The sequence below is a fragment of the Anolis carolinensis genome, unplaced genomic scaffold (genome assembly GCF_035594765.1).
Source record: "Anolis carolinensis isolate JA03-04 unplaced genomic scaffold, rAnoCar3.1.pri scaffold_8, whole genome shotgun sequence".
NCBI lineage: Eukaryota > Metazoa > Chordata > Lepidosauria > Squamata > Dactyloidae > Anolis > Anolis carolinensis.
This window is the reverse complement of record NW_026943819.1, coordinates 3817218-3834207: the sequence shown is the minus strand read 5'-3', so window position 1 is coordinate 3834207 and position 16990 is coordinate 3817218. Positions and strand designations below refer to the sequence as shown.

Genomic DNA, 16990 nt, shown 5'->3' with positions numbered 1-16990 from the left:
CCCCAATGTGTTTTGGTGTATTTTCTTTTCCAAAGTTTACTCTAGAATCATGGATACAGTTTGACGCTGTTTCAACTGCAATGACTCAATACTATAGGACCTTGGAAGTTGTAGTTTGACAAGGTCTTGAGCCTCCTCAGCCAAAGGACATTGGTGCCTCATCAAACCATAACATAGAGAAGATCTATACGGTAAAGTTAAAGCAGTTTGACACCACTTTAACTGCCATGGCTCAATGGTATAGGATCCTGGGAGTTGTAGTTTGACAAGGTCTTTAACTGCCATGGCTCAATGTGATAGGACCCTGGGAGTTGTAGTTTGACAAGGTCTTGAGCCTCCTCAGCCAAAGGATGCTCATGCCTCATCAAAAATAGCATAGAGAAGATCTATACAGTAAAATTAACACAGTTTGACACCTCTTTAATTGCCACAGCTCAATGCTATAGGACATTGGGAGTTATAGTTTGATAAGGTTTTGAGCCTCCTCTGCCAAAGGACACTAGTGCCACTTCAAAGCTATATGGTAGATGTAATGCAGTTTGACGCCACTTTAACTGCCATGGCTCAATGCTATAGGACATTGGGAGTTGTAGTTTGACAAGGTCTTGAGCCTCCTCAGCCAAAGGATGCTGATGCCTCATCAAAAATAGCACAGAGAAGATCTATACTGTAGAATTAATTGCCATGGCTCAATGGTATAGGACCCTGGGAGTTGTAGTTTGACAAGGTCTTTAACTGCCATGGCTCAATGCAGTAGGACCCTGGGAGTTATAGTTTGACAAGGTCTTGAGACTCCTCAGCCAAAGGATGCTGGTGCCTCATCAAACCATAACATAGAGAATAGACATGTCCAAAAAATCGTTTTGAACCGTATATCGGAATTATTTCGGATTGTTCTCGCTTTTTGATACGCATTCCAAGACATTGTCTCACAGCGCAACCAGCAATGTAATTCGAACCATTATTGGCCCATTCTCTAATTGTCTCTTAATGTTTCGTTAATCCCCCCCCCGGAAATTTTTTAAAATATATTTTTAAAAATATTTTTTTAAAAAAAGATTGTTTCTGCAACCTACCTTGAAGCTTCCACGATGGACGCAAAGGTGGGGGCTAACATCCTCTGCGTCCACATGGAAGATTGCCATACAAGCCGGGTGTGTAGTGATTGCGCTTGCGCGTCCGCCATTTTAGAAACATTTAGAATCATTACGAATTTTCGGAAATATCCGACATTTTTGGGAGAAAAAAATCGGAAATACTTTCTATATCGAAGCGCCAGCGCCCCCTACTTTAGAAACGAGAATTGAAACATTTTTTTTCATCGATCGGACATGCCTAATAGAGAATATCTATACGGTAGAATTAATGCAGCTTGACACACTTTTAGTGCCATGGCTAAATGCTATAGGACCCTGGGAGTTGTAGTTTGACAAGGTTTTGAGCCTCCTCAGGCAAAAGATGCTTGTGCCTCATCAAACCATATCATAAGGAGGATCGACACTGTAGAATCAATGCAGTTTGACACCACTTTATCTTCCGTGAATCAATGCTACGGACTCCTGGGATGTGTAGTTCACCCTTTATTATTATTATTTTTGTAGAGAAGGCTCAACCATACCTTCCGGGATATCATTGCATTGAGGCATGGCAGTTCAAGTGGTGCCAGATAGGTATGGGCAAAGGTTGGCCCGCTGGATGTTTTGGACTCCAACTCCCATCATTCCTGGCCTCAGGCCCTTTCCTTTTCCCCCTCCGCCGCTTAAGCGAGTTCCGCTTAAGGACAGACGCGAGTTCGGATAAACAAGTGAGATCACAGACACCACTCTGTGCCAAAGAGGTGGGGAGGTGAAGAAGACCCTCAGTAATTGGTCAAGTTTAGATAAGCCAAGATATATATTCTTTGTTTACTACGCCACTGGTACAGACCCATTGAAGTGGGTGTGTACGGCTGTTCCGTCTTCTCATAGCTATGTGAAAATGAACTTTGCTTTTATAGATTTTCTGTCTGATTGCCTCCTGTGCCAGAACTCTTTTTTGAGATACATTGTCTTACAGCATGAACCTGGAGGTGTCTATGGACAACGCCGGCTCTTCGGCTTAGAAATGGAGATGAGCACCAACCCCCAGAGTGTGAGTAGATCAATAGGTACCGCTCCGGCGGGAAGGTAACGGCTCTCCATGCAGTCAAGCCTATTGCCACATGACCTTGGAGGTGTCTACGGACAACACTGGCTCTTCGGTTTAGAAATGGAGATGAGCAGCAAGCCCCAGAGTGTGAGTAGATCAATAGGTACCGCTCCAGCAGGAAGGTAACGGCGCTCCATGCAGTCATGCCAATGGCCACATGACCTTGGAGGTGTCTATGGACAACGCTGGCTCTTTGGCTTAGAAATGGAGATGAGCACCAACCCCCAGAGTGTGAGTAGATCAATAGGTACCGCTCCGGCAGGAAGGTAACGGTGCTCCATGGAGTCATGCCAATGGCCACATGACCTTGGAGGTGTCTACGGACAACGCTGGCTCTTTGGCTTAGAAATGGAGATGAGCACCAACCCCCAGAGTGTGAGTAGATCAATAGGTACCGCTCCGGCAGGAAGGTAACGGTGCTCCATGGAGTCATGCCAATGGCCACATGACCTTGGAGGTGTCTACGGACAACGCTGGCTCTTTGGCTTAGAAATGGAGATGAGCACCAACCCCCAGAGTGTGAGTAGATCAATAGGTACCGCTCCGGCAGGAAGGTAACGGTGCTCCATGGAGTCATGCCAATGGCCACATGACCTTGGAGGTGTCTACGGACAACGCCGGCTCTTCGGCTTAGAAATGGAGATGAGCACCAACCCACAGAGTGTGAGTAGATCAATAGGTACCTCTCCAGCGGGAAGGTAACGGCGCTCCATGCAGTCATGCCAATGGCCACATGACCTTGGAGGTGTCTACGGACAACGCCAGCTCTTCGGCTTAGAAATGGAGATGAGCACCAACCCACAGAGTGTGAGTAGATCAATAGGTACCTCTCCAGCGGGAAGGTAACGGCGCTCCATGCAGTCATGCCAATGGCCACATGACCTTGGAGGTGTCTACGGACAACGCCAGCTCTTCGGCTTAGAAATGGAGATGAGCACCAACCCACAGAGTGTGAGTAGATCAATAGGTACCTCTCCAGCGGGAAGGTAACGGCGCTCCATGCAGTCATGCCAATGGCCACATGACCTTGGAGGTGTCTACGGACAACGCCAGCTCTTCGGCTTAGAAATGGAGATGAGCACCAACCCCTAGAGTTGGACACAACTGGACTTAACATCAGGGGAAACCTTTACCTTTACCTGGCACACAGAACTCCCACAACCAACAGGAAATACTGGAAGGGTTTGGTGGGCATTGAGTTTAAGTTTGGGAGTTGTAGTTCACCTTCATCCAGAGAGCACTGTGGATTCCAAACAATGATGGGTCAGGACCAAATTTGGCACAAATACACAATATGCCCAACACTGGTGGAGTTTGGAGAAAATAGACCTTGACATTTGGGAGTTGTAGTTGCTGGGATTTATAGTTCACATACAATCAAAGAACCCCCTTGAAGCCCACCAACGATAGAATTGGGCTAAAGGACAGGCAGAGAGATCTTCAGCCTTCTCTGTCAAAGGGGTCACCTAAGGCCATCAGAAATATGTTTTCAGATGGATCTGGACCAGACTTGGCACGAATACTCAATATGCCCAACACTGGTTTGAAGAAAATAGACCTTGACATTTGGGAGTTTTAGTGTTTTCTGATGGTCTTTGGTGACCCCTCTGACACCCTCTCGTGACTGCCCAAGGGGTACCGACCCCCAGGTTGAGAAACACTGGGGTATATTGTTATAAGCTAGTCAAATAGGGAAAGATTGTGGCTATATATATATATACTAGCTGTGCCCGGCCACGCGTTGCTGTGGCAAAGTGATGGTGGTATTGGTTAAAAATTGTGGTGTAATTTTTATTTGACGTTATTTGCAAAAAAATTTATTAATTTTATTGTAAGTTATATTTTTATTTATTATATTTTATTATTTTCTTGTATTATTTTTAGTTATTTTCTGTTATTATAGTATTTTATTGTATTAATTTTAGTGTTTTTTATTATTTTTTATTGGGTTGCTAGGAGACCAAGTTGGAGGAGCTTAGCCTTCTAACTGGCAGCAATTGGATAAAAGCAATTATTCCTCTCTCTCTAATTAGGACTTTATTTTTCTTTTCTTTTTGTTGTATCAACCTAGAGGCGTGGATGATGGGCTGTGTTGTCAAATTTCGAGGTTGGGGGGCCTGTAGTTTTGTTGTTTTGTGGGTCGCCGTGATGCCATCACTCTTTTATATATATAGATATAGATATAGATATATATCCCGGGCACTGGTGCTGTGCTTTATCTCCTTCAGTCTTGTGAAGATTCACATAGCTAATTGACCAAACAACAGGCCACCACCTGTGGAACTCTCCGCTGCGGTATTTTGTTTATTAGTTTATTATTTTGACTTGGGATGGAGGGGAGGGAGATCAATGATTGACAACATATTTATTATTATCGGTGGTCACAAATGGAGCATTTCTAATGCATTCAATGAATGCCGGCTTCTCAGAGCAGCATTTCTGATAAAGGATGGAGAACTTTTGTTGGCCGACCAACTCCGACCGTTTCAGCTGTTTCTTTTTCATCTGTATTGGAAGGCACTTTGGTGAGAAAGACGAGCTACAGGCCACATTAAATTGAAACAAAGGCCTGTCACCCCCACTCCCCGATAAGACGAAGTGGCCTCCAGTTTGGACCAAGGAGCCCACGATCTTGACAGCAGAACAATAAGCGGGGAGGTCTGGTCTGGAAATCCCCGGGCAGGAAGCGGAGAGGACGCCTTGGACTGGATGGAGCCACAGAGGAAGCCAAGGGTTGCCCAAGGTCATGTCACACGGCAGGATTTCCTTGATGGTTTTCCTGAACTTTTCCTCTTTTCCCACCCATTTCTCCCTGCTGGGACAGGAAGGCTGAGATTGACACAGAAGTCTCGAGGCGGGGAGATCTCTTTTCGCTTGGAGTCAGGAAGGTAAAAACGAAGAGGTTATTTGCAACACACTAAAGCAATATTTGCCCCCCACCACCATGGCACAGTGTGTTAAAGCATTGAGCTGTGGAACTTGCACACCAAAAGGTCGCAGGTTCGAATATGGGGAGCGGGGAGAGCTCCTGCTGTTAGCCCCAGCTTCTATCAACCTAGCAGTTCGAAAACATGCAGATGTAAGTAGATCAATAGGTACTGCACTGGTGGGAAGGTAACGGCGCTCCATGCAGTCATGGTAGCCACATGACCTTGGAGGTATCTACGGACAACGCCGGCTCTTTGGCTTAGAAATGGAGATGAGCACCAACCCCCAGAGTGTGAGTAGAGCAATAGGTACTGCTCCAGTGGGAAGGTAACATTGGCGCTCCATGCAGTCATGCCGGCCACATGACCTTGGAGGTGTCTACGGACAACGCTGGCTCTTCGGCTTAGAAATGGGGATGAGCACCAACCCCCAGAGTGTGAGTAGATCAATAGGTACTTCTCCGGTGGGAAAGTAACAGCGCTTCATGCAGTCATGCCAATGGCCACATGACCTTGGAGGAGTCTATGGACAACGCTGGCTCTTGGGTTTAGAAATGGAGATGAGCACCAACCTCCAGTGTGTGAGTAGATCAATAGGTACTCCTCCAGCAGGAAGGTAACAGCACTCCATGCAGTCATGACAATGGCCACATGACCTTGGAGGTGTCTACGGACAACGCCGGCTCTTTGGTTTCAAAATGGAGTGGAGCACTGACCCCCAGAGTGTGAGTAGATTAATAGATACTGCTCCGGTGAGAAGGTAACGGCGCTCCATGCAGTCATGCCAATGGCCACATGACCTTGGAGGTGTCTACGGACAACGCCGGCTCTTTGGCTTCAAAATGGAGAGGAGCACCAAACCACGACTAGACTTAATGTCAGGGGAAAACCTTTACTTTACCTAAAGCAATATTTACATCTCATATCTCAAAGGCGATAGAATAAGCAACGCAGATCTCAAAAGGTGAGATTGGCACAGGAAGGACCTTTATTGGAAAATCCTCTTTCTCTAAAGCTTTGAAGCGACACATCAAAAGGAAGTAAGCTACAAATCCCCCAAATCTATAGCGATGGAGCATGAGATTAAAAAAATCACTCTGATGTCTCTTCGTGCTGCGTTCCACTGACTCCATCCAACTGCTGCTGCGCTGCTTAAATTACTCTGACATTTGGTTATGGGCCCAGATCCTAGACTGGACTAGATCCCAGATCCCAGTATCCTAGACTGGCCCTGATTCCAGACTGGACTGGAGTTTGGAGTGGAGAGAAAGTTGGAGCTGCGACTGTGACCAGAGACGGGACCCGCTGTTTTGGTGAGCCTGCTTGAGTGTGAATCTTCGGAGGACACTCTGACACTCATGAATCCCCTTTTTTACTATTATTAATGGGTGGAAATGCAAAGGCAGCCATCATATACCATCCTCTTTCCTTCCTTGTTTGGATCATTTTTTTTCTGCTCAAGGCAATGAATTAAGTTCTGTTGACATGCAGAGGCACTGGGCCTCTTTGACCAAATTACCTTCGCAAAACTAGGTTGTGCATTAGATGTGTGTAATATGGTAAAGGCTTTTGTGGGTTTCAGGGTTTTGAAAATGAGCATTACATTCGAGTAAATAAGGCTGAATCCCTTCCAGGTTTTGCCCGGTTTTAAAAGATCTCTCCAAGGTCCTGCAACCATTTCAGCACCTGGGATACAGTAGAGTCTCACTTATCCAACATAAACGGGCCGGCAGAACATTGGATAAGCGAATATGTTGGATAATAAGGGGGCATTAAGATAAAGCCTATTAAACATCAAATTAGGTTATGATTTTACAAATTCAGCACCAAAACATCATGTTATACAACAAATTTGACAGAAAAAGTAGTTCAATACGCAGTAATGTTATGTAGTAATTACTGTATTTACGAATTTAGCACCAAAATATCACGATATATTGAAAACATTGACTACAAAAATGCGTTGGATAAACCAGAACGTTGGATAAGTGAGACTCTACTGTAATTCCATTAGGACCAAGGCAAAACTTCATTAAGTTCCAGAGATGGGATCCATCAGCTATCTTGGCATAGAATGACATACTGTATTTACTCGAATCTAATGCTCATGTTTTTTTGACCAAATTGGGGTGCTCATTAGATTCATATAATATTCTAAATACTTTTTTGGGTTTTAGGATTTTGAAAATGGAGCATTACATTCGAGTAAGTAAGGTTGAATCCCTTCCAGGTTTTGCCCGGTTTTAAAAGATCTCTCCATGGTCCTGAAACCATTTCAGCACCTGGGATAACTCCATTAGGACCGAGGCAAAATTTCACTAAGTTCCAGAGATGGGATCCATCAGCCATCTTGGCACAGAATGACAAACTGTACTTACTCAAATCTAATGCTCATGTTTTTTTGACCAAATTGGGGTTCTCATTAGATTCATATAATATTCTAAATACTTTTTTTGGGTTTCAGGATTTTGAAAATGGCGCATTACATTCGAGTAAATAAGGCTGAATCCCTTCCAGGTTTTGCCCAGTTTTAAAAGATCTCTCCATGGTCCTGAAACCATTTCAGAACCTGGGATAACTCCATTAGGACCGAGGCAAAACTTCACTAAGTTCCAGAGATGGGATCCATCAGCCATTTTGGCATAGAATTACATACTGTATTTACTCAAATCTAATGCTCATGTTTTTTTGACCAAATTAGGATGCACATTAGATTGATATAATATTGTAAATACTTTTTTGGGTTTCAGGGTTTTGAAAACGGAGCATTACATTCGAGTAAATATGGGTGAATCCCTTCCAGGTTTTGCCCGGTTTTAAAAGAGCTCACCATGGTCCTGGGACTGTTTCAGCACCTGGGATAACTCCATTAGGACCGAGGCAAAACTTTCACTAAGTTCCAGAGATGGGATCCATCAGCCATCTTGGCATAGAATGACATACTGTATTTACTTAAATCTAATGCTCATGTTTTTTTGACCAAATTAGGGTGCTCATTTTATTGATATAATATTCTAAATACTTTTTTGGGTTTCAGGGTTTTGAAAATGGAGCATTACATTCGAGTAAATAAGGCTGAATCTCTTCCAGGTTTTGCCCAGTTTTAAAAGAGCTCTCCATGGTGCTGAAACAATTTCAGCACCTGGAATAACTGCATTAGGACTGAGGCAAAACTTCACTAAGTTCCAGAGATGGGATCCACCAGCCATCTTGGCATAGAATGACATACTGTATTTACTCAAATCTAATGCTCATATTTTTTTTGACCAATTTAGGGCGCTCATTAAATTCATATAATATTCTAAATACTTTTTTGGATTTCAGGATTTTGAAAATAGAGCATTACATTTGAGTAAATAAGGCTGAATCCCTTCCAGGTTTTGCCCGGTTTTAAAAGAGCTCTCCAAGGTCCTGGGACCATTTCAGCATCTGGAATAACTCTATTAGGACCGAGAAAAAACTTCACTAAGTTCCAGAGATGGGATCCACCAGCCAGGCATAGAATGACAAACTGTATTTACTCAAATCTAATGCTCATGTTTTTTTGACCAAATTGGGGTGCTCATTAGATTAATATAATATTCTAAATACTTTTTTAGGTTTCAGGATTTTGAAAATGGAGCATTTCATTCGAGTAAATATGGGTGAATCCCTTCCAGGTTTTGCCTGGTTTTAAAAGAGCTCTCCAAGGTCCTGGGACCATTTCAGCACCTGGAATAACTCCATTAGGACCGAGAAAAAACTTCACTAAGTTCCAGAGATGGGATCCACCAGCCAGGCATAGAATGACAAACTGTACTTACTCAAATCTAATGCTCATTTTTTTTGACCAAATTGGGGTGCTCATTAGATTCATATAATATTCTAAATACTTTTTTAGGTTTCAGGATTTTGAAAATGGAGCATTTCATTCGAGTAAATATGGGTGAATCCCTTCCAGGTTTTGCCTGGTTTTAAAAGAGCTCTCCAAGGTCCTGGGACCATTTCAGAACCTGGGATAACTCCATTAGGACCGAGGCAAAACTTCACTAAGTTCCAGAGATGGGATCCATCAGCCAGCTTGGCATAGAATGACATACTATATTTAGTCAAATCTAATGCTCATGTTTTGTTGCCCAAATTAGGATGCACATTAGATTGATATAATATTGTAAATACTTTTTTTTGGGTTTCAGGGTTTTGAAAATCGAGGTGTGTTTCTGATCTAGAGCTCAAAGATCTGGAGAATGAGCTTCATTTATGGGGTTCCTATGGTCGGCATTGGTTCTTTCCCCCATTAACTCACTGGGATTCGCTGGGTTTCTTGGCCACTATGAAAAACATGCCTTTGGCATCACTGATGCTCAGGGGAAAGGTGAGCCTAAGGCTCTGAGGCCACAGGACTTCAAAGCCAGCCCCTTTCACAGCATCTGTAACAATTTCTGGTGTCAGGTAAAGACAATCGAACTTGTGTGGGCCAACCATGTAGTAGGTTTCCTCCAAAACCACCGCAAAGATGAGGTGTCCCCCGGGTTTGACCAAGGAGCCCACGTTCTTCACAGCTGAACGGTAAGTGGGAACATCATTGCAAGCCGATTCCAGACAGTAAGAGGAGAGGACACAGTCGACCGGCTGGAGCACCAAAGGATCCAAGGGGTTGGCCAGGGTCACATCGCATGGTAGAACTTGCTTGATGGTCCTCCTGAGCTTCTCCTCCTTTTCCATCCACTTCTCCCTACAAGGAACGAAAGCGGGAGAATGACCATCAACAAGCATGGAAGAATCTCTTTGGTCTTGGAAGCATCAAGTTCAAATGAAGTGGGTGTCTGCAATACATTATGTAATCAAGCTTTATATTTCATACCTCAAGAGCAATGGAATAAGCAGAGCAGGCATGAAAAGGTGAGATTGCCACAGGACCTACATTGGAAAATCCTTGGAAAAGGTAGGAATCAACACATCAAAAGCGTAGGTGAAAAATAAGCCTTAGAGATCAGTTACTGTGCAGATGCACTCGCACTTATTTTTTTTAAAAAAATATTTATAAATTTTCAAAAATACAGTAAAAGTGGGGGGACATTTTGGTTGATAGTAAAGTAGTGTCTCCCCGAAAGGGATGGAAAAAGGTAAAAAGAAGAAAAGAGAAAAAGAAAGGAGAAAAAAAAAGGAAAAGGACTAGAGGGATCCATTGACTTCCATCCTTATCTATATTGTCCTTGATCCAAAGGGAATCCTGTTCCCAATGGTCTATTATTGTCCATCGGTTTTTGTAGCTTCCCTATATTCATAATTTTCTACATACTTGTTGATTCTCTTTATTTATAATAATATAATTTTATTTTCATCTAATCTAATCTAAATCATAATAAAAGCGAAAACCCATATGTGGCACGGATGTCTGCTCACACAGACAGCCTCCAGACTCCACAAACAGGCTATAGTTCCCAGGGTTAAGAATCCAGCAAGTCACTCTTTTCCACTGACATTTTGGTTACAGCGAGCGCCATGAACATGCATCCCAGCCCCTGCCAATGTCCTTCCCAAACACTACGGCCCACCACCCAAGGAATGCTTTCCTTTGGGGACCATTTCATCCTAGATTTTGCTTTTTCTTCCACCACAGGCAGGAATCCCAGGGTTCTCCATTGCTGTGGAATTTGCATGGCCCCGCCCACTGCCCTTTCCTTTCCAATCTCTCTGCAGAACAAACAGAGCAGAACTGAGCTGCAACTAAACTTACTGGAGGAGTTTGGGGATTGACTTCACATGGTGGAAGTTGTAGTTCACCTGCATCAAGTCAGAGCACTGTCACTCCTACTGGGGAATATAGTTGTAGTTCACCTACACCAGAACGCTATGAACCCAAACAATGATGGCTCTCGGCCAAACTTGCCATGCAGACCCGATATGCCCAGATTTGACTACTGGTGAGTTTGGAGGGGAACTGGACTGGAAGTTGAGGAGAAGTAGGTACTTGGATTTATAGTTCACCTGCAATGAACGAGCATCACACTTGGCACACAGAGTCCCCATAACCAATACAACATATTGGACAAGTTTGGGAAAAAAGGGAGTTATAGTTCATCAAACACTGACCCCCACCGACAATGCACTAGGACCACACTTCACACAGAGAAGCCTCATGACCTATTGAACATACTGCATGTATTTGTGGGAAGGGGCCTTGTTTTTGGGAGTTGTAGTTCACCTCCATCCAAAGACCACTGAACCCAGCCAATGATGGATCTAGACCAAACTTGGCACACAGACTGCTGATAGATATTTCGGGGCAATTGCCCTGGGAATCTAGAAACTGCAGTAGTTTGTACACACGCCCAAAATGGCCAACTTATCATAATGGCTCCAAACACTCCAAACAGAATACATAACATTAAAAGACAAATACAGTAGAGTCTCACTTATCCAAGCTAAACGGGCCGGCAGAAGCTTGGATAAGCGAATATCTTGGATTATAAGGACTGATCAAGGAAAAGCCTATTAAACATCAAATTAGGTTATGATTTTACAAATTAAGCACCAAAACTTCATGTTATACAACAAATTTGACAGAAAAAGTAGTTCAATACGCAGTAATGTTATGTTGTAATTACTGTATTTACGAATTTAGCACCAAAATATCACGATATATTGGAAACATTGACTACAAAAATGGCTTGGATTATCCAGAGGCTTGGATAAGTGAGGCTTGGATTAGTGAGACTCTACTGTAATACCATTCTCAAATGACCCGGGCATCGCCGGGTCCCCAAGCTAGTTTTTAATAAAATCAAGGAGGGATTGCCAGTCTGTTAAATGTTAACTAGTGTGTTGTCAAAGGCTTTGATGGCCGGGATCACAGGGTTGTTGTGTGTTTTCCGGGCTGCATGGCCATGCTCCAGAAGCATTCTCTCCTGACGTTTCACCCACATCTAGGGCAGGCATCCTCAGAGGTTGTGAGGATGCCTGGCCTAGATGTGGGCGAAACATCAGGAGAGAATGCTTCTGGAACATGGCCATGCAGCCTGGAAAACATAAAGGTAAAGGTAAAGTCCAGTCGTGACCGACTCTGGGGGTTGGTGCGCATCTCCATTCCTAAGCCAAAGAGCCGGCGTTGTCCATAGACATCTCCAGATCATGTGGCCGGCATGACCGTTACCTTCCTGCCGGAGCGGTACCTATTGATCTACTCACATTGGCATGTTTTCGAACTGCTATGTTGGCAGGAGCTGGGGCTAACAGCAGGCGCTCATTCCGCTCCCGGGATTTGAACCTGGGACCTTTCGGTCTGCGAGTTCAGCAGCTCAGCGCTTTAACGCACTTCGCCACTGGGGCTCCTAAGGTGGTTCAAGTGGTCGCAAAACTGCATTCATTCCACAGTGTAGATCAGGCATGGCATCTTTAAGGCTACTGATTGGCGAGGAGGTCAACCCCGACGGAAAGGGTTTGCATTCTCGCCCTGGCCAGATTTCCTGACGTTAAGTCCAGTCGTGTCCGACTCTGGGGGTTGGTGCTCATCTCCATTTCTAAGCCGAAGAGCCGGCGTTGTCCGTAGACACCTCCAAGGTCATGTGGCCGGTATGACTGCATGGAGCGCCGTTATACAACAACCCTATTAACTAGTGTGTTAAATGTAAAGCAGCAATTTGTGGGCAAATGCTCAGAGAAGGAGTCAGTGTCTGTATGAAAATCAAGCAAGAGTCACCTTGTGTCACCTTTCGGTCTAAGAAATCGTTAGACATTTATGAACTTCAACCACATCCTATTGAACTGCAAAACACTCAAAACTCTTTAAGTCAATAGTTATGGGTTTCAGAGCCATGGCACCCTCCAGACATTGTTGGACTGAACGTCCCAGCAACCATAGCCAATGCGAACTGAAGTCCTGATACTTTGCGAAGGGCTCATAGATCTCCTTCTCTTCTATGGAAACATAGCCAATCATCAGATAGCAATCTGTACCTGTCTCCCTCCATCTGGCAGGTGTATTTCACCATGGAGGTCCAGTCGAAGGCTTCCGGGTCCTTCTCCAGCCACTTCCGTATCTCCACCCGATTCTGCTCAAGGAAATCGGTGACGATGATCTCCCTGAAGGACTCGCAAGCAGACAACAGTTGGTAGATGGAGGGACCACTGCCGATGTCAATCAGGGTGTCTCCTCGGATGCCATCTGTGTTTCAAAGAAAACATGAAATAGGGTTGTTGTATGTCTTTCGGGCTGTGTGACCATGTTCCAGAAGTATTCTCTCCTGACATTTCGCCCACATCTATGGCAGGCATCCTCAAAGGTTGTGAGGTGTGGATAAACTAAGTAAGGAAAGGAAAGAATATATATCTGTGTAGAGTCCAGGGTGTGGCAAGAGTCCTTTGTCAGTGGGAAGCCAGCATTAATGTTTCAGTTAATCACCCTAATTAGCATTGGAAAGGTTTTTGTCTCTTGCCTGGGGGCATCCTTTGTTAGTCATTAGCTGTGCTCTGCCCTCAGAGTGTTGGTTCCCATCTACTATTTTGATTTTTGAGTTTTTTAATACTGGTAGCCAGATTTTGTTCATTTTCGTGGTTTCTTCCTTTCTGTTGAAGTTGTCCACATGCTTGTGGATTTCAATGGCTTCTCTGTGTCGTCTGACATGATAGTTGTTGGAATGGTCCAGCTTCAACAGAAAGGAAGAAACCATGAAAATGAACAAAATCTGGCTACCAGTATTACAACACTCTAAAATCAGAACAGTAGATTTGCATGTAATTATTTTGTAATAGTTGCAGATTTTTTGGTGTTAATATGATTCCCAAATACAGTAGAGTCTCACTTATCCAAGCCTCACTTATCCAAGTTTCTGGATAATTCAAGCCATTTTTGTAGTCAATGTTTTCAATACATCATGATATTTTGGTGCTAAATTTGTAAATACAGTAATTACTACATAGCATTACCGCACATTAAATTACCTTTTCTGTCAAATTTGTTGTATAACATGATGTTTGGGTGCTTAATTTGTAAAATCATAACCTAATTTAATGTTTAATAGGTTTTTCCTTAATCTCTCCTTATTATCCAACATATTCACTTATCCAACATTCTGCCGGCCCGTTTACGTTGGATAAGCGAGACTCTACTGTATTACAAAACTCTAAAATCAGAACAGTAGATTTGCATGTACAGTAGAGTCTCACTAATCCAAGCCTCGCTTATCCAAGCCTCTGGATAACCCAAGCCATTTTTGTAGTCAATGTTTTCAATATATCATGATATTTTGGTGCTAAATTCGTAAATACAGTAGAGTCTCGCTTATCCAACGTAAACGGGCCGGCAGAACATTGGATAAGCGAATACGTTGGATAATAAGGAGAGATTAAGGAAAAGCCTATTAAACATCAAATTAGGTTATGATTTTACAAATTAAGCACCAAAATATCATGTTATACAACAAATTTGACAGAAAAAGTAGTTCAATACGCAGTAATGCTATGTAGTAATTACTGTATTTACGAATTTAGCACCAAAATATCATGATGTATTGAAAACATTGACTACAAAAATGCGTTGGATAATCCAGAATGTTGGATAAGCGAGCGTTGGATAAGTGAGACTCTACTGTATAGCAATTACAACATAACATTACTGCGTATTTAACTACTTTTTCTGTCAAATTTGTTGTATAACATGATGTTTTGGTGCTTAATTTGTAAAATCATAACTTAATTTGATGTTTAATAGGCTTGTCCTTAATCCCTCCTTATTATCCAAGATATTCGCTTATCCAAGCTTCTGCCAGCCCGTTTACCTTGGATAAGTGAGACTCTACTGTAATTATTTTGTAATAATTGCAGATTTTTTGATGCTAATATGATTTCCAAATACTTTATTTTTGTTTCAATTTGGATATTCCGTTTTTCCTTTATTTTTTCTTGAAGGTCGCCAGGTTCGAATCTCACCCGGGGAGAGTGCGGATGAGCTCCCTCTGTCAGCTCCAGCTCCATGTGGGGACATGAGAGAAGCTTCCCAGAAGAATGGTAAAAACATCAAAACATCTGGGCAATGTCCCCTGGGCAACGTCCTTGCAGACGGCCAATTCTCTCACTCCAGAAGCAACTCAGGTTGCTCCTGACACGAAAAAAAAATCCCATATTTTGGTGCTGTCTCGAAGCGCCTTCCCAATGCTTCTCTGCATTTCCTTCCCTGTTTTGGACTTGTTCTCTTATGCCCAAGGCAATGAATCCGTGTTTCATAACATGCGGAGTTTCTGGGCCTCTTGTCTTCTTTTTTCTGAGACAAGAAGAGACACTTACCCACACGGAAGGCCTTGTGGAGCTTTTCCTGGAGGAACGTAGTCGCCGGCTCGCAGGTTTGCGAGGAGCCACAAGGCATGTAGATATTGAAAAAAGCCTTGGGATCAAAATGCTGCCGGTAAGCTTCTTTTCCAGTGAAGCCCACTTCCATTCTGCCTGTGATCAAGAGAAACACCTAAATGACTTTGGCCCCCTTGGCTTCCCAATTTAAAGACCCCCAGGCGTGGCTTGCTACCATGGGAGACCCATTATATGTTCTTTCTTAACCTATAGAAAACTTGCTGTAGGCACATTCCTTCCAATAATCATTCTCTGGGCACCAGGATAGGAGAATGCAGTCCTCTGAGACCATCTTTTGTTGCCCAACCCACAGAAAAGTTGACTCGTAAGTTTGGCATTAATTCATGCTACAAACCACACATACACCTTTTGTAAATAAGTAGAAATACCCTCATGACTTTGGCCCCTTTGGCTTCTCCACTTAAAGGCCTCTACGACATGGTTTGCTAACTCGGGAGACCCATTAAGCGTTCTTTTTTAATGTTTACAAGACTTACTTTAGCCACGTTCCTTCAAAGAATAACCCTCCGACACCCAGATGGGAAGATGAACCCACAGGAAAGAAGGGTCAAAATCTCAGCCTTCTCTCCTAACATTGCCCATGTAAACCCTTTGATAAATACAGTCCGAAATATTGAGTAATTTTTCATTTACAGTAGAGTCTCACTTATCCAACATTCGCTTATCCAACGTTCTGGATTATCCAACGCATTTTTGCAGTCAATGTTTTCAATACATCATGATATTTTGGTGCTAAATTCGTAAATACAGTAATCACTACTTAGCATTAGTGCACTTTGAACTACTTTTTCTGTCAAATTTGTTGTATAACATGATGTTTTGGTGCTTAATTTGTAAAATCATAACCTAATTTGATGTTTAATAGGCTTTTCCTTAATCCCTCCTTATTATCCAAGATATTCGCTTATCCAAGCTTCTACCGGCCCGTTTATCTTGGATAAGTGAGACTCTACTGTGTGTGTGTGTGTGTGTGTGTATATATATACACACACACACACACACACACACACACACACACACACACATATATATACAATCTATATATATATGCCTAATATTATATATTAGACATAACTGGACTTAACGTCAGGGGAAACCTTTACCTTTTTATTCTATATTAAATGTAATACTGTAGAGTCTCACTTATCCAAGCTAAACGGGCCGGCAAATTAAGCACCAAAACATCATGTTATACAACAAATTCGACAGAAAAAGTAGTTCAATACGCAGTAATGTTATGTTGTAATTACAGTATTTACGAATTTAGCACCAAAATATCACAATATATTGAAAACATTGACTACAAAAATGGCTTGGATAATCCAGAAGCTTGGATAAGCGAGGCTTGGATAAGTGAGACTCTTCTGTATTACTAATAATATGACAATATAATGATATAGTACAATATAATAATTTAATGCTAATATTGTACTATGCTAATAATATAATGTATTGTATGTGAATGTAATTTGTAAGCCGCTTTGAGTCCCCTTCGGGGTGAGAAGGACGGCATAGAAATTTAGTAAATAAAT

General features: G+C 42.8%; 1 protein-coding gene across 1 annotated transcript; it reads right to left on the bottom strand.

Moving 5' to 3' along the window:
• Positions 1-6079: 6079 nt before the first annotated feature.
• On the bottom strand, positions 6080-15568 carry LOC100552889 (nicotinamide N-methyltransferase). Its single transcript, XM_062961029.1, has 3 exons — positions 15378-15568; positions 13053-13260; positions 6080-9828 (listed from the first exon to the last, which is right to left on the bottom strand). Exons 1-3 carry the CDS (start codon positions 15526-15528, stop codon positions 9396-9398), a joined length of 792 nt encoding a protein of 263 aa, XP_062817099.1. The 5' UTR covers positions 15529-15568; the 3' UTR covers positions 6080-9395.
• Between the last annotated feature and the right edge of the window lie 1422 nt (positions 15569-16990).